The following is a 17,591-nucleotide window of genomic DNA, read 5'->3' as shown; positions in this document are numbered from 1 at the left end:
ATGGATAGAGCGTCGGCCCTTGGATTGAAGGGTCCCAGGTTCGATTCCCCATGGGGGCACAAGCCCGGGTTGTGGGCCAGCTCCGCAGTGTGGGACATGCAGGAGGCAGGTACTCCATTATTCCCTCTCATCATGGATGTTTCTATCTCCCTCTCCTTCTCCCTTCCTCTCTGAAGTCCATAAATATATATATTTATGCTGACTGTCCCAGAAGGTAAAAAATCCACGTTTTTTCTGGGACTCCTGATGGGGGTCGGGCTCGTGAGCCACCTCCAGGCCCAGCTAGAGGCCACAGTGGATCTGGGAAGAACCACCCTCCCGCTTCCACCCGCCTCCCGCCCCGCCCCGTCCCGCCCCTCCCGTTCGGTTCCCTGATCGCCGCCCATCCCAGACGGTCCCCTCGATTTCACTTCCGGTGGGAGTTGCCTCTGCAGCCACAGGTCCGTGCGCCCCACTGGCCCGCCTGGGCCCCTCCCGAGCGCGGTCCCTGGGGCCGTACTGGTGGCACCGAGAGGTACCTCCACCCACAAACCACCCCATTGGGTCAGACACTCGGTCCGGGCCAGGGAGGTGACGGCAGGACGGGCGGTCGGGGAGGCGCCCTAAGGCGGAGGCGGGAGGAGTGACCTCAGCTCGGCCGTTCCCAGCTACTGGGCATGAGCTCGGCGTCTACCCCACGGCTGCGTGCAATCCAGCGGCACCTGGGCTCCCGGGAGGTAGGGCGGTCCCGTTCTGTCCCATCGGCCTGGGCTCCGTCCCGCGGGTCTGGGCTCCCGGGAGGTAGGGCAGTTCCGTTCCGTCCGCCTGGGCTCAGGGAGGTAGGGCGGTCCCGTCCCATTGGCCTGGGCTCCGGACTGGAAGCTGAGCTGGGAGAACTGGGAGAACTGGGAGCGCCTGGCTTCGCACCAGCACTGACCAGCAGGGCGGCACCAAGCGATGGTGGAGGGAGGGGAGGGGAGAGTCCCAGTGGGGATGGTGGGGAAGAGATCAGCATAGCTGACAACCTGCACCTCAGTGTGTGCACACCACAGCCTCGGTCATCCGTCTCAGGGACATCCTGGGACTCTGCATCCCACAGGGCTGTTTGCTCTAAGTGTTGCCTCCTTGGGGCTGGTGTGGACACAGGGCTTGTCTGTCCCTCTCTCCTGGCCCAGGGCAGAGGCATGGAGCCAGTCCGCAGCCCGCTGACCACACACGTGCTGGACACTGCCTCCGGGCTCCCAGCCCAAGGCCTCTGCCTCTGTCTGTCGAGGCTCGAGGACCATGGCCAGCAGTGGACAGAACTGAGAAGAAGGTAGGTTTTGGGGTAGCGCTGCGTCCAGAGCCCTTCCCTCAGCACAGGGCCCCCGTCCCCTGCCAGCTCCTGAAGCCTCTCCCGGCAGGGGGCAGGGGTAAGGGGTCAGGGTTCAGGCTAGGCCAGTGAAGGCTTCCCCTCACCACACAGCACTTTCTCTTCCTTTATTCTCACTGCACCTAGTGACCCTTAAACAGAAGCAGGGACAACCCGCACCAGCCTGGCAGCTGTGCTCTCGTGGCCCTGGCTGCTGCCCGGCACTCAGCTCTGCTGGGAGGCCCAGGCTGGCATATTGGCACTTGGTGGCCCCAAAAGTTCAGGGCCTGAGGGTGTGGAGCGTGTCCCTCCCTGATCCGTGCCTCACAAAGGCTGCGGGCCCAGGGCCCACCTGAGGGCCAGCTGTGGTCTTGGAAGAGCACATGGAGTCCCCTGGGGGCCACAGGGACCGGTTCCCAACTCCCCGAGTGCAGATGAGCGGTGCTCTCTGACCACAGTGCCAGCTCATCAGCCTGCACAGCAGAGTCACGGGGCACTGGGCCACCTGGAACAGGAACGGACCCCGAAAGCCACACACCATGTACTGCACGTCTCGTCCAGGTTACAAACAATAGGAACAGTGTCATCCACCTTGCCTTCTCATTTTATAAATAAGCATACTGATAGAGAGTACATGGAAAAATACAGGTCAAATAGAGTGATGATTGCTCCTGGGGAAGATGGTGGGAGGTTTCCCTCTCCTGTTTCTCTGTGCTGGACAACAGCTGCTCCTTAACCACAGGCACTAGTCTCTCCCGAGCCAGGCTGCAGGGTGTGTGAGGCGGCGAGTTGTGGAGATCCCGAGAGCCAGGCAGGGGTGCACCTCGTCCCTCTCCCCAACAGCTACACCGACCCCGATGGCCGCTGCCCTGGGCTCCTGCTGCCAGGCCAGATGAAGGCGGGCACCTACAAGCTGACCTTCGACACAGAGAGTTACTGGAAGAAAAGGGGGCAGGACAGCTTCTACCCTTATGTGGAGGTGAGGGCACAGGCTGGCATGGAGTGGAGGCTGTGATTCACTGACTCCAAGGTCCTGCGGAGGGCAGTGCCCCTCCCCCAGGGCAGTGCCCCTCCCCCTCTCCCAGGGCAGTGCCCCTCCCCCTCTCCCAGGGCAGTGCCCCTCACCCTCTCCCAGAGCAGTGTCCCCTCCCCCTCTCCCAGAGCAGTGTCCCCTCCCCCCTCTCCCAGGGCAGTGCCCCTCCCCCTCTCCCAGGGCAGTGCCCCTCCCCCTCTCCCAGGGCACTGACCCCTCCTCATCTCCCAGGGCACTGACCCCTCCCCCTCTCCCAGGGCACTGACCCCTCCCCCTCTCCCAGGGCACTGACCTCTCCCCCTCTCCCAGGGCACTGACCCCTCCCCCTCTCCCAGGGCACTGACCCCTCATCCTCTCCCAGGGCACTGACCCCTCCCCCTCTCCCAGGGCACTGACCCCTCCCCCTCTCCCAGGGCACTGACCCCTCCCCCTCTCCCAGGGCACTGACCCCTCCCCCTCTCCCAGGGCACTGACCCCTCCCCCTCTCCCAGGGCAATGACCCGTCATCCTCTCCCAGGGCACTGACCCCTCCCCCTCTCCCAGGGCAGTGCCCCTCCCCCTCTCCCAGGGCAGTGCCCCTCCCCCTCTCCCAGGGCACTGGCAGGCACTGAGTTCACCTGCTTTGAGCTCCCAGGAGAAAGGTGTCCCTCCCGTCCCCGGGTCAGGCTGAGGGGCAGGGTGGAGGGTGACTCAGCCCCTGTGGACACGGGTGTTGAACAAGTCCCGTCCAACTCACTGGGCCTCACCTTGCTGCCCCCCCTTCGCCTGACCTGTTTCAGGGTGGGCACCTTGGGAAGCCTGGCAGGCCCTCAAGCCAAGAGCTCCCTCTAGAGCGGATTCAGCCTTGTCCACAGCCCGTTTCCAGTCAGCAGGCGCTGGCCGCTCTGGGGCTCCCTGGGAACCAGCCCTCAGGCCGCAGTCCGGCTTCTCCAGGGGAGCACGGGGACAGTGCTCCCTCCTGCTGCTTCTGTTCTCAGGTCGTTTTCACCATCACAAACGAGACCCACAAGTTCCACGTCCCCCTGCTGCTGAGCCCATGGTCCTACACCACCTACCGAGGGAGCTGACCGCCCGCTGGTCCGAGAGCCTACGCAGCCATCCACAGAGGCTCCCTGCTCCTCATGGGGCCTCAGGTCCTGCTTCCCGGGGGGGGGATCTGGACCCCAAGTCCTAGTGGCGCTGTGACTTGGGCACCAATAAAGTCTGTGGCACCTGCAGGCTGCTGCGGTCACTGGGCACAGCTGTGCTGTGCTGCCCGGCAGGAGGTGTGTGTATGGGGGGGAGGCGGGCAGCTGGGCGGGGAAGACTGGCCACAGTCGTGCACCAGGACACGCGGCAAACGTGAAAGCCTTCATTCGCTGACCCAACAATAAAACACACCTGCTGCCGCAGTGTAAAGGGGGTGTCGTGCAGGGAGAAGTCCCGGGGGGCTATGTTGGGGTGCTCACTAGCCCCGCAGGGCCCTGGCCCAGGGCCTGCCCAATCATGGCCGTCTCCAGGGGCTTGAAGCCCACGTTGTCCAGAGGGATCCCGAAGGCCAGGAGCTTCGCCTCGTAGGTGCGCAGCAGGTCGCCATGGGCCTGTGGAGACAGTGCGTGTGGGAGGGCTCCCCCGGGCAGGGCAGTGCCCTCCCTAGCACACTCAGCTCTGTGGAGGGCGGGAAGGAGGGATCACAAAGACGGCTGATGGGGAACACGGGACCCCCACGTCCCAGAAGAGCTCAGTATGGCCAACAGTGCTGCCAGGTCCAGGGACATGGCTCTGTCCCTCTGGGAGAGGCGTCTTTAAAAGGGTAAACGTCGTCGTCGTCGGGGGCTGGAGGGTCTGAAGAGGCGATGCCTGAGCAGCGCCTGGAGCGTCGGTTGACTCAGAAAAAAACCTCCAGAGGGCACATCATCCTCACATCTTTACACTTGGTGCTGGGACTTGGGTCAAGAGTGAGAGGGAGGACTGAGTGGAGATCCAGAGAGAAGTGGGGGCTGGGCCTGGCTCTCGCCATTTGAGGGGAACAGGCCTCCTGACAGCTTGTGCAGATGCTCCAATAGCTGCACGGCCAGCAGCTGGCACCAGTTCTGGGTGCACACGTATCCAGGGGCTGGGCATCCAGGGAAGGTTCCGGCTGGGAGGGGAAGGGAAGGCCCAGCACCACAGACGCCTCCATCTGAGGCTGCACAGCCCGGGCTCGCATGGATCAGAAGCACAGAAAACAGAACCACGGGCACGTCTGAGTCCTGAGAGGTGGCTGCGTTGGTAAACATGTGCACAGGCAGCTATGTGTCTGCATCACCACAGGCAAAGCCCAGACAGCATGGGGAATGCCGGGGGGGGGGGGGGGGCTGTGCTGGGAGCAGGGCCCAGGCCACTGGGACTCATGGGACAGACAATGGGGGGATTGGGGAGCAAAGAGCCTTCAATGTGCGTTTTTGGTACAGAAATGGCAGGCAGCTTTCCTCAGACTCACAAAGGAGCCTGAGAGGTTAGACCTGGAACTGCTCCCTGCTTGGAGGTGCAGACTCCCATCGCCACGGCAGCCAGGTCAGACCGGGAGGCGGGAAGAGACCAGCCCTCCTTTCCCAGAGCGCTCCAGGCTGGCCCTGGAGGAACACGGGCAGCCAGGGCTGCCCTAAGCCACCAATGAGCAGGCGACGGCAGGAATCTCAGGGTCCCAGGTGAGGGCGTGCACTAAGCAGGCGGGGCCCCTCCTACCTTGCAGACCCGGGCCAGCTCGTACTGGAGGTCCTTGATGGTGCTGTTCTTCGATTCCAGAACATCCTGAGGAGAGAAATGCAGATGGGAGCTGCAGACCGGTCTTTGGAATGGGACAGACTGAGCAGCCGTGGGTATGCATCTGGGGCTCTCACAGTGACCCTGGATGTCCAGGAAACAGTGGCCTGGCCCCATCCACGTGTGACCACACGGGGAGCAGGCCGTGTGGAAAGGTCCCCCAGGAGAGAGGGAGACGGCGCCTGCCTCTGCACAGAGATGGGTGCTGAGAAGTGAGAGGCGCAGGCCTGGTGGTCCGACCAGGAAAGCCGAGAGCTCGCCCGCGCCCACCCTGGCCTGGTGTAGCTGCAGTGCCCCTACTCACACTGGTGACCCTCAGGGACAGAGGCACAAAGTCAGAGAGGAGACCCAGGCCCAGGGCCACAGTGCTGCCTACAGACAAGCCCTCCTCTGTGCTTGCAATACCCCAGACCCCCACGCACACTGTCCTGGTGACTCGGTCCCACAGCACTGTGGCCACTGAGCCAGGATGCAGGAAGGACCTCGCCTTGGCCTTCCCAGCCCCTCCGCAGTTGTGACAAGTCCATCCTGCTCAGCCTTCACTGCAGGTCCCTGTGTAATTGCATATCCAGTATATCCTCCCCAGAACCTTCCACAGTCCTCCCCAGTCCCAAACTCAGGGACACAGCTGACAGCTTCGAATCTCTCCCACCCAGATGGCAGCACCAAGTGCCAGCTGCAGGCCGCAGGGCAGCTGGGCGGGAGGAGTGGCTGCAATGCTTCACGTACAGACACGGTGACCTGACAGGTTCGTCCTCGGGGTGTGAGCCAAAGGGGCTCGTGTCACCTGAACTGCTGATGGGACTCACTGGCTGGAGCACTGGCCTGCACACCAAAGGGTCTCGGGTTCGGGTCCCAGTCGGAGCACACACCCAGGTTGTGAGTAAAACCCCTGGACCTGGTCAGGGTGTGTGCAGGAGGCAGCCTATCCATGTGTCTCTCTCACATGGATGTTTCTCTCTCTGCCTCTCCCCCTCCCTTCAACTCTCTCTAAAAACAATAGAAAAATATCCTCAGGTGAGGATTAACACAAAATAAATAAATAATATTTTTTCAATACTGCCTATGCTACTTCTCAGAATAAACACACCTGCACCCAGAGGGTGAGGAGGCCCCACGCCGATACCCCAGATCTTTCCCCAGGAAGACCCCGTTCAGAGAGGGGGATTGGCCTCTGGAAGAAAACACGGAGGCCAGTGCACACCTATCTGTCTCCCAGGGCCCCACGGCCTGGCAGGAGCAGGTGGCCCAGTTGGCTGAGTTCTGAGCATCAGCCACACTCCCCTGGCAGCACCAAGACCGCTTATCTCACACCACCAATTCTGTTTGTGACCCCTCACCCCCAAAATCAGGTCGGGGAACAGAGGGACAAGGCCCGCCTCTGGGTGAGAGAGAACCTGCAGGTGCTGCAGGGCTCCGCCTGCGAGGCAGGAGCGATCGCTACCCTGATGCCTCAGCTGACCTGCTGGCCCAAGGTCATGGCGCCGAGGTCTCACCTGCCTTGACTACTGCTGCCCCCTCCCGCGCCCCCACCTCGTCCCCTGGGCCCAGGCCAATCCCAGCACAGAGGGTGCCGTGAATAACAGGATTCAAGTCAGCAAATGCTCTGGCCTCTGCCCAGATGTAGCTCCCTCTAACTGCCCGGGTGGGACACAGCATAGTGGCTTCCCTGAGAGTACAGGAGACTCAGCTGTCCCCCAGGCCTATGTCTGGGTCGGCCACCAGATGTACAAGGGGCTCAGGCCCCCAAGTTACAGAACAGTTGAGACCTAGCACCTGACAGGCTAAGCTGAACCCATCCTAAGAAGCAGTAGCAGCGAGCCGAGTTCTGAGTGAGAGAGTGTGGGGAGCCCCTCCCCAGGGCTGGCCGAGGTGGGTACCTGGGCTGATGGAGGCTGCACATGAGACAAGTGACCCAGTCAGAGCCCCTGCAGGCCACCTGCCAGGGCAGGAGCACAGGCACCATCCAGCTGCCCCCGGGCCCATCGGGCACTGACCTCCAGCTTGCGGGACACCAGGCTCAGGGTGGCAGGGTCCAGGTGGGAGGCTGCCAGCACCTCGTTAAGCTGCAGCTCCTTCTTCTCCATGGCAGCGCTGAGGGCCTGCAGCTTGCGCTCCAGGAGCAGGTTCTTGAAGCCGGTCTTCTGCTGCACCTCCAGGATGGCCGCCGTGAACTTGCTGTAGAGCTCGTCCCGCTCCCGCTGCACCTGCAGGGACGCCTCCGCTGGGCCATCTCACCGGCAAGAAGCCCTGCCCCTATGGCCTGGGCCAGACACACCTTCCAGCGTGCCATCTACGCCGAGTCCACCCACACCAGGGAGCCTGTGCCCTCTGCACCAAACCCCTCTAGCCGCAGGCTCCCCGAAGCCAGCAGGCCCCTCTGAGCGCCTTGGAGGGTGTCGATATGACGAACTCACAGGCACTCCTGCACATCAGTGGGAGGAACCTGGCCCATGGGGTGTGCTGCTCTGGCCCATGGCACACCCTGCGCTGGCCATGGAGCACCCTGCACTAACAAACGGAGCAGGTGGCAATGCTCTGCCCGGGGCAGACCCCGGACACTGCAGGAAGGGATCTCAGGCTCGATGGAAATCTAAGGAAAGCACATTCAACGAGACATTCTCCACCAATCACACAGCAGCAGAGTTTGGGATTCGCGACAGCTGGTGCAGCAGGAAGCGGCCCGTTGGGCACTTGGGTGAAATCAACAGCCCTCCGGGCGGGCTATCTGAAATCTGAACGCAAACATTCTGGCCCAGTAATTCCATCACCAGGAACTGGCTTCCCTAAGGAGGCGCCCACGGGGCACAGACGAGCTGTCACGAGAGGACGAGCAGGCGTCCCTCAGCGCCAGCTGCACTTGGTGGGGAGCACGGGTGACACCAGAGTGAGCGACTATGCAGGACCTGGGAGCTGGAAGGCGCTGCGTCTAAGGCAGGAAGTCCCACCCACGGACTTCCATGGACACTCAGGAGGAGCTGGGAAGAGACACGGAAGCTGTTAACACTTGTGAGGCTCAGCGCTGAGCAGCAGGGGAACCCTCTTGTTTTTACTTAGTCTCAGGCCTCCATGACTTCTTCCCAACACGCACATCCATGTACGTAGAGGAAAGGATGCTGGCTGGAGAATGAGCCAGGAGGGCCAGGTGGGCACACTGCTCCCTACCAGGGATCTGCTGGGTGAGACCTGGGCCTTCCACAGAACATGCCATGGCTTCCTCGAGAGCTGGAGGAGGAGCAGGCAGCGGGACCTCCTGGGACCAGTCTCCGCTGGGCTGCTGGCTGCTCACCTGGATAAACCGCTGCTCCAGCACCTCATGTTCCCACTGCAGACTCTTGAGCTCTTTCTCGGTGACTTTCAAGCGTGCCTTTGTGCCCTGCAGAGAGGAGGGGTGAGCGCAGAAGGCACTCAGGATTCATGCGTGCACACATGGAGGCTCCTGGAGATGGCGAGACCAGGAATAATCTCCAGGAAGAACTGGCTCAAAGACACAGTGGCTCATCCCCACCACGGCGGATGTGGGCACCGACTCTACACGCTCCCCCACCTCCTTTCCACTCACAGAAAATGGAGATTCAGACGCCCTCCTGTCCTTAGGGCCAAGCCCTACACAGGCCCCAGGAGGCATCTCGAGCCAGGAGGAGCCAAGGAGGGAGGGGACTGCAGGGGACACTCACAACCAGGATCTGCTTGTCCCTTTGGTGGTCACCCAGCTTCTTCTGCATCTCGCTCATCTCATCCCGGGCCTTCTGCAGCGGCTCCGCCAGGCGCCGGTTCTGCGCAGACACCTCCAGCATCTCCTTCTCGAGGTGCTCCTCCTTCTTCCGCATGTCTTCCATCTGCTCCTGTGGGCACAGGCGTGTGCAGGAGGGCTCAGCGGGCAGCGCCAGGGCTGCAAGATCACCTGCTACAGGCAAGTCCTGCCACTGTGGGCACGCAGGCCGAGACCTGTTTTATGGAGACACACACACATACTCTGAATGTCCTGCGAACGAGGTTCTCAGGAGATGACTCTTTGTTCAGTACCCCATGCAGGGCTTCCTGCATTATGAAACCCCATCCCTGCCAGCACGTGGGTGGCAATGACACCTGCCCATGCCTCTTTGCTAGGCTCCGACCAGTCCTGCCTGGGCCTTTATTCTCAGGACGGACACTATCCTACTCATTCTCCTACCCGACATGAGGGCAACAGCCTGTTTTCGGCTACAGGCACAGAGGGGTTACGTTCCCTGTGGATTTCCATCCAGGACAGTGCAGAAACATTTCCTAAGGGACACTGTGCTGGCGCCGGCGGCCCGGCACCTTGAGGGAGTTGATGAGGGCCAGGTTGTTGAGGGTGATGTCGTTGTAGTAGTTCTTCATGTCTGTGAGAGCCTCCTCGTGCCGCTGCATCAGCGTGCTGATCTGGCCGTTCTTCCTCTCCTCCACCTCGTGGATCTCGGTCTTCCTCCGCAAGTCGAGCTCATCCCTGAGCATCTTCATCTTCTTGTCATACTTGGCCTCGATCTCTGAAAGGCAGCAGCGCACAGGGCCGCTGAGCAGAGAGCAGCCGGCTGTGCCAGTGCTGCCCACGCTCATCCGCCAAGGAAGAGGGTGGTTTAAGAGGGTTTTCCCGCTGATGCTCAAGGGGCAGGTACGGCACACCCCATGCCTGCTGTCCTCTGCCCGGGGCAGTCGTGGCTACTCCACCCCTGCAGGGCTCCCAAGAGCTAAGCTCAGCCCATCCCATGGTCGCTAGCCATGACCCCTATGGCCATCCGGTCATAACACAGGGCTTTGTTACTAAAGCTGGACAGACCGCCTCAGGCCAGGAGCCATGGGAAAGACTGAGAACACTGCCCACGAGACTGAGTAGCCACCCCCTGCTCCCGGCCACCAGTCTTTGCCAGGAGCAGGGATGTGGGTGGTGGCCACAGCCTCCCCAGCTGACACAGAAAACACTTGGTTCTGGGGTCCTGAGGTCCATCGGCCTGAACAAACGACCAGATTCTCCCCACACAATCTGGGCTGTGCTAACCTGGCCTAACAGCCCGGCGAAGATGAGCCCCACAGAGTCACTTTCTGACGGGTGGAACAGGAAGTGAGACACTGACCTCGCACTTGCCTCTCAAAGTCGTTTCGCAGCTTGGTAATCTCCTCGGTGTGTTTCTGCAAAGGCAGAAGCATGCAATTACAAGATGACAGAGAAGCCGCTGGGTAAACTCTCTGCTGTTCTGGAGGGTGCCTCTGCCCCCAACGCACAGACCACATCCAGAATAAGAGGGCTTTGGTAACTTCCACATGAAAACTCACTTGGCTGAAGTCAGCTCTGAGCTTGAGAAAGTGTTAAACGAGATTCTAAGGACTGACAGCAGCTGCGGCCATGCTGGCCTGCCTGAAGGATGGAGCCATGGTCTTCCAGAGCTGCAGGCTCCCCCTGGGGGCCTGCTCACACCTCCAGCCACGGCTCAGAGCAACAATAAAAATTATCTCAATAGATGGCTATTGTATAAAATTCTGAGAATAAAATGACAATTATTTTACAGCAGTATTTTTACACAAAAGGGAACTCTGACCACATAACTGATCGTTATACAGGCCTTGGGTCAGCAGACAGCCTCACATCACCGAATTCATTGGAAAACAGCCTACTGTGTGCCTATACCAAGAGAGATCACACCATTCCTTTTTATTTACTTATTTAACACCCACTCATTGATTTTTGGGGAAAGTGGAAGGGACGGGGAGACACAGAGAGAAACATCGATATAAGAGAGACACATTGACTGGTTGCCTCTAGCTTGGCCGGGGATCCATCCTGCATCAAAGGTACATGCCCTTGAGCCGGAATCCAACCCTAGAGTGTCTGCAGGTCAACACTCTACCTATTGAACCAAACCGGCTGGGGCCATTCTCGCGGGTCCCACACCTTCACACCCTCGGGCTTGGCTGCAAACTCTGCAGCTTCTGGTGGAGCCTGGCTCTCTTCACATGAGACAAACATGCTGACAACTTCTTCTCAGCCTGCAGCCAGGAAGAACCTTCGAAAACCAAAGTCAGATGCACTCTCTCTCTGCCCAAACCCTCATAAGCTCCGGAATCACCAGGATCCAAGCCCGGCCTCCCGTGGTTTTCGAGGCCGACAAGCTACGATCGACTTGCTTCTCTGGCCTTCATGTTGCCTCATCCCCTATCTCTTCTCCTGTCCTGGTCCCCACAGCCTGGTTCAGACCTTACTGCCTTTACACAAATGCCACCTTCTCAGCAAGCCATTCCCAGAACTCCCTTCCCACGGCCCCGCTCACTCTGCCCTTCCTTATCGCCTAGGGATGTGCGTGCGGATCTGACGCATTATTTGCCCTTCTCTGCTGGGTGCAGTTTCTCCCTTGCAGACCACGTACCACACGTGGTAAGGTATTTACATTCCTCCCCAGATATCAGAACGGGGCTTGGCATCGTCCGGGCATCCCCACCAGCCTCCCTCAGACTGGACCAAAATCTCTCCGGGTCAGCCAGGAGCTCATGAGCCAGCTGGAATGACAGGCTGCCGTGGGCCTGTGGACCGGGGTGCTGGCCACGTCAATGGCTGTGTGTTCCCACCTGCACCAGACGTGCAGCCTAGGAGAGCGGCTGGGGGTCAGGCGTCAGACGCAGAGGAACCCTGATTGGTTTTCCTCATGTCAGTTTGCTGCTCGAATCTGAGACAGAATTCTGTACTTGACACCAAAGTAGATCTGCTTGGCTGCATGGTTTTAAAAGAATATTTCAATTAATTGCCAAAAATCAGGAGTTTTTTTTAACAAAAATGTGAATTCCCAGTTGCGGTTCAACACCCAGCTGCCAACGGAGTTACCCACCAGCCGCAGGTTCTTCACCACCACCTCGTTGGCCAGCTCCTGCTCCTTGAGCTCCACCTTCAGAGCACGCATGTCCTTGCGCAGCGTGCCCTCCTGCGTGCGGTGCTCCTTCTGGGCCAGCTTCATGGCCACGGTGCCCTCAGCCTTCATCTCCGTCAGGTTGTTCTGGTGCTCGTACAGCAGGTGCTTCACCTTCTGCTTGTACACCTGCGGGCAGGAGATTACCGCTTGCTCACCGCACACACACTCCTGCTCCGTGCAGACACATGCTCACCGCACACTCTCCTACTCCATGCAAACACATGCTCACTGCACATACTCCTGCTCCTGCATACTCTCCTGCTCCGTGCAAAACCATGCTCACTGCACACACTCCTGCACACGCATGCTCTCCTGCTCCTTGCAAACACATGCTCACCACACACACTCCTGCTCCATGCAAACACATGCTCACCACACACACTCCTGCACACCCATGTTCACCTGGATGCACATCGTCTTTTATAAGAAATGCCTTCAGGTTCCCAGGGTGAAGGACACAAACAAAGGGCTGTCACCCAAAAGCAAGGAGATAACACGACACTCACCCGACCAAGCATCACGACGGTGACCCTGGTGGGACAGGGGGCGGCCCCACTCACCTTGATCTCCACCTGGTGCCGCTCCTCCGCCTCCTCCATCTCCCGGTCTTTGTTGCGCAGCTCCGCCTTCTTCTCCTCCAGCTGCCTCCGGGTGATCTCCCAGAAAGTGTGGATCTTGTCCCGCTCCAGCTGGAAGTAGTTGCGCTCCTCCCGCTCCCGGTCCAGCTCCTCGCGGATGCGGTTGATGTGCCCCTCCACCTGCCGGCCGAGCAGAGACTGAAGGACCCAGCAGGTCCCGAGGGGCACATGGGAGGGGAAAGGCAAGCAAGAGGGAGGGGCCACTCTCATCTAAAAATCCTGAACAGCGGAAAGCAAAGAGGCAAAACACCGTGCGTCTGACTCGGCCTCCGCAGAAGAAACACCCTTCATCATGGACCTTTGTGCCACTCAGGGTCTGGTCCTGGTCCAACTCCAGGCCAAGGCACATGCCCCGGGTGCAGGCTCAATCCCAATGTGCACGTGCAGGAGTCAGCCAATTGGTGATTCTCTCTCATCAATGATGTTTCTATCTCTCTCTCTCTCCCTTCCTCTCGGAAATCAATAAAAGTATATATTAAAAATTAGAAAATAGGCAGCCCCAGAGTCGGATACACAGGCTGTTCAGGGGCCTGTCGGCAGTTGGCTGGCCCTCGCTGCCACCTGGACCCCAGGCCCTGGGCCCTGGCACCGGCCACTGCCGAGGTTTCCACGCCAATGCAGACCCGCCACTGCAGGTCTGTGCTGTCTCCACAGGGACCGGAAGTACAGAGGGAGGAAAGAAACAGCTCAGTTGTTGGGGCGATGCAGGGTGCCGGCAGTGATCTCTCCAGAACACAGATAGGACCCACCACCCTCTGCTTCAACTGGTCTCACTACATGGACAGCTCTCCCTTAATGTCATCACCGGTTCTGAAGCTGTGAAGACAAATTAGCGTGAGGAGACCAATGTTACCGCAGGCTAAGTGACACAAGAGCTTGGTTCCTCTGGCGTCTCATCCATGTGGTTACGATATGTTATTTAAGGACCGGCTGTGAAACAAAGCCACTCTTACCATGAAGGGCCCTTGCTCAACATCCAACTTCAGCTCACGTGACTCTGTTAGTCTGCTTTGGATGTATTTTTTTATCTTAAAACTATCCAAAGGCAGTAAGGGTGCTGACAGCAACACCAGTTGACACAGAGCCCGTGGGTCCGTGGCAGAGGCACACAGGCAGTCCCGTCGTCAGAGCACGGAGGCTGGAATGGGCACCAGTTTACTCTCGTGAATTGCCGTGGGCTGCAGTTTCCAGGAGCCTTTTAATTAAAATTGTGATTGTACAATTATGTCATCTAGCCCCTGCCTTCATCAGGAAGGACACGTGGATTAAAATAATGCCTCATGTTTCATGGTAAATACACAAGAACACTATAATGCATGCACTATGAAAACAGCTCCGTAGCATCAGATGAATGAAGGGGTAAAACTGAAAGGGAATAAAAAAAAAAAAAAAAAAAAAAAGGAAAATGGCTTTTATAACAAAAACAAAACAAAACATTTCCTTCCAAATTCTTACCACCCTATAAACAAGTTCTTCAGTACTTTGCCTGAGAGCTTGGAACTGATGGGGACTATGGAGATGGGGACGGATATGCTGGTTCAAACACAACTGCAGGAGCCAGAGTGGGTGAGGTGAGCACAGGGTGGAGGGCAGGAGGAGGGTGCACTGGTCTGACAGCGGTCCATGCAGACAAACAGCCAGAGAGACGAGGTGGACCAGCACACACCCACCACCCACCCACCCCAGGCCTGGACCAATGCGCAGGGCCAGCTGCTCACCTGCTCCTTGGTCATGTCCTCCGGAGCAAGCCCGTCAACAATCGGGGTTCCTTTACCCTTCCCTTTCTTTTTGGGTGCCTGCGGTTAGAAAAGAGAGGCTTGGTTAAGGAAGGAAGGCTTTGGGCAATGGCTTCCCTTTCCGGCTGGCTCATTCCCCTCCTGGTGCTTTGGGAGGGGAGCACCTGCCTGGCACCTCCCTCTCCAGCTCACGGACTGGTGCCCACCCTCCTGCAGCACAACCTCTACCCTAAGCTCCCACCCTGAACCACACGCACATTCTCTGATGACACCTTTGGCTCGGCAAGAAGGAGAAGTCTTCCTTTTCAGAAGAGAACATGTTTTTCCCTCAGAAAGGGAGGGAAGGGAACTGGGCCAAATCCACTCCTAATACAAGGCAGAGGCTGCCTTGGAGTGGATGCAAAATGTACTTGACCTCGAAAGGGGGAACCACAATCAATAACCAATGTCAGGTGTTACCTCCTTGGCTATAATGTCTTGTAACCACCACAGAGAAACAGGCAAGAAACTTTCAATACGTGTTGGCAGAAATGCCTCGATAGCAACAATCAAGAGGATCACACGAGACTGTCTATTCAAATGCGAAACTCCTTCAGAGAGCCTGGTGTGAGGAGCCGCAGCAGCAGCACCCACCTGCCACAGGGGCCTACGTGGTTCTCCACGGGCAGCTGCTCAGCCGTCACGTCGACCAGATGAGAGAAGCTCCCACCCACTCCCTTCCTGAGCAGACACGGAATTCCCAAATGCTGATCCTCTGCCCTCACGTCTCTCAACTGTGTGTGGCCCATATCTGTGTGTATCTCTATGTGTCTGTGACATCTTTTGTGTCTCTATCTCTCTGTAACATGTTCACGATTACAAACAAAGTCATGTGGAAGTCTTATAAACATAGGGAAACAAAAAGAATATCCTATCCCTCAAGCTTGTCATCAGTAGAAGTATGTTGGTGGCCTTCGGCCAGGTGCTTTTCAAACACCCATCCACTGAAGCCTTCCCTCCGAATGTACTATTAACCCCTCTTCTCCAAGAGCCCCGCACCCATCAGAGTCCCACACCCGTGGCTTTGGGGACAGTCACAGCGAGGCTTCCCACGGCGAGATCCTCGCCACCAGCTCCCTGCCCCATGCACCTGCCTGGAACCTGAGTTACTGACAGCTCCTATATGGGGGGGAGGCAGTGGGGGACAGCTGCCGGCCCTGTCACAGGAGAGAGACAGAGGTCTGACTGCTCCCGCCTCTGCAGCACTGACATTCTGCCCAGGACCCCTTGCTGTGGCGAGACTTGCAATCAACCGCCCTGGCACGCCCTGGGTCCTCCATCCCGGAGGCCAGAGATCCTGGGTGATGCCCTGCACCCCAGGGTCCTGGTTGGGGACACGTGTGCCCAGGTCCCCGGGGGATCCCAAGGCCAGGCCGGGCTGAGCCTTCCGGTCCAGGCCGGGCACCGCTCGGGTCTCCGCGCGCAGGGCCCGCTCCCGGGCCGGCTCCCGTCGCCCTCACCATGGCTCCCGGCGTCCAGACCCGCAGCAGCGGCCCACCGCGACCCCCACACAAAAGCTCTCCCTCCGCAGAGGCTGCACCGTCTCCCAGCAACCGCTGGGGGGTCTCGCGAGATGTAGCGAAGATCCTCGCGAGACTCCGCACGCAGCCACAGGCCCTGGCAACGGCAGGAGCGCGTCCCTAGCAACGGGCGCTGGGCCCAGTCCAGTGTCACGGAAATCGGGCAGGTCTGTCTGCAGCTGCGTGATTTCCCCAACAGCCACAAACGCGTTTCCGTGGTGGATACACGCACCCATCGCCGCCCTCCCCTGCTGTTACGTCCACTTGTTAACTTCAGCGCCTAGAAACGCACACAGCGGGTGCTTGATAAAAATGCATTTAATGCAGGACGGAGGGAGGAATTACCCAAATCAGATTCAAAATTTGGGCTGAGACTCTGCCTGGAACCTGACCTCACCCTGTCCACCTCTGAAGATTCCTTCCCTGCTGGTCTGGTGAGGATGGAAAATAGCCAGGTTTCCACAAACCATACGAAAAAATAAAAAATAAAAAAAATAAAAAAATGTAAGGAAGCTCCAAAGTTCTGAAATCAGCAAGTGTCTCCTTCACAGATGTAAACTGCTCAGCCTGAAGAAGCCTCTACTTCAGCCCCTCCCCCTCCTGCTCATGTGAGGGGACAAATGAAAAACTCTGCCCGAGGAATCCAGATGGGCAAAAAAGGTGAGCTGTCAGTTCCTTTCCTAACCTTGCTACAACTTCTGAAGGGATTTCCGAGCCCTGACAGTACACGGTTACCTGCATGTATTGCTGTATCGCCCAGAAGGCTGAGTGTTTGTCCTAAGCTGGTGACCATCTTTACATGCCATTTCTGGTCTTTCCCCCCGTCCCCCGCAACACTCTCAATTTAGCATCCTCCTGACGCGTGGCTTTGCAGCAGGTTTTTTCATCTATTTGGGGATGAAGGGTCCATGTCTTCCCCTGCAGAGCTGCATCAGGAACACAATGTGAGCCATGAAGAAAGGCGTGGCTCTGTCAGCCCCTCCATGAAGGAATACGCCTTGTTTGCTTGCCGAGCTTCAGACACCATACAGCGCCAGGGATCTGAGAACCACAGTGATGAGCCGGAGGGCCTTTCTCTTTGCCCAGCCAAGCCCTGGTTGTTATGGGGGTGGAGCAGCCGGTTGAAAAGGCTGCATTGACCTAGCTTGCACAGAGCTGCAATTTATTTATAGCAGGCCCTGAGGCCTTTGTGAGGTCTGATCCTGCCACTGTGCCTGGGCAGCCAAGCCCTCTGTGCCTGACACCACTGGCCTGATAGGAGCCTCCTCCCCCAAGTCCAGGCCTCCTAGAGGGAATTTGGCAGGCAAGACAATGCAGCTGGAGAACACAGTGGAGTAATTATTATTAATTAACATTTACTTTACAGACCCAATATGCTAGGCGCCTCATGCTGGCTGTTTTTTCCTTTAGAAGTCTGGCTCAGAGTTCCTGAGTTAAATAAACACATTAATAATAATCCCTTTCAGTAAAAAGGGCAAGAATAGTAAGGTTAACTCGGGATAACCACATAGGGTGTTCATTTGTTGCAAACTAACAGTGTCTCTTGGTTCATCAGCATGGATTGCTCAGATGAAAAGTTCATGGCATCCTGGAG

At 58.4% G+C, this 17,591-nt stretch overlaps 2 protein-coding genes across 6 annotated transcripts; one reads left to right on the top strand and one right to left on the bottom strand.

Annotated features, from left to right (window-relative positions):
• Window positions 1-361: 361 nt before the first annotated feature.
• Window positions 362-10,082, top strand: LOC118710199 (5-hydroxyisourate hydrolase). Of its 5 annotated transcripts, XM_045575863.1 has the most exons (5): window positions 574-716; window positions 1,155-1,294; window positions 2,174-2,309; window positions 3,341-3,462; window positions 10,054-10,082. In XM_045575863.1, exons 1-4 carry the CDS (start codon window positions 657-659, stop codon window positions 3,428-3,430), a joined length of 426 nt encoding a protein of 141 aa, XP_045431819.1. In that variant the 5' UTR covers window positions 574-656; the 3' UTR covers window positions 3,431-3,462; window positions 10,054-10,082. The 5 variants fall into 5 exon arrangements, with proteins under 5 accessions (XP_045431820.1, XP_036278557.1, XP_045431819.1 ...); XM_045575864.1 differs by lacking the exons at window positions 574-716; window positions 10,054-10,082 and adding an exon at window positions 362-514 and having other exon boundaries at window positions 3,341-3,580; XM_036422664.2 differs by lacking the exons at window positions 574-716; window positions 10,054-10,082 and adding an exon at window positions 417-440 and having other exon boundaries at window positions 3,341-3,580.
• On the bottom strand, window positions 3,683-16,058 carry GAS8 (growth arrest specific 8). Its single transcript, XM_036422656.2, has 11 exons — window positions 15,938-16,058; window positions 14,421-14,498; window positions 12,625-12,822; window positions 11,984-12,190; window positions 10,241-10,295; window positions 9,450-9,655; window positions 8,825-8,992; window positions 8,437-8,523; window positions 7,145-7,354; window positions 5,070-5,135; window positions 3,683-3,943 (listed from the first exon to the last, which is right to left on the bottom strand). The coding sequence occupies exons 1-11, from the start codon at window positions 15,938-15,940 to the stop codon at window positions 3,794-3,796; spliced, it is 1,428 nt and encodes a 475-aa protein (XP_036278549.1). The 5' UTR covers window positions 15,941-16,058; the 3' UTR covers window positions 3,683-3,793.
• Window positions 16,059-17,591: the final 1,533 nt, after the last annotated feature.

The sequence above is a fragment of the Pipistrellus kuhlii genome, unplaced genomic scaffold, assembly GCF_014108245.1.
Source record: "Pipistrellus kuhlii isolate mPipKuh1 unplaced genomic scaffold, mPipKuh1.p scaffold_m20_p_70, whole genome shotgun sequence".
In the NCBI taxonomy this organism is placed as follows: domain Eukaryota; kingdom Metazoa; phylum Chordata; class Mammalia; order Chiroptera; family Vespertilionidae; genus Pipistrellus; species Pipistrellus kuhlii.
Note: the sequence above shows the minus strand (reverse complement) of the source record. Positions and strands in the feature narration are given on the sequence as shown.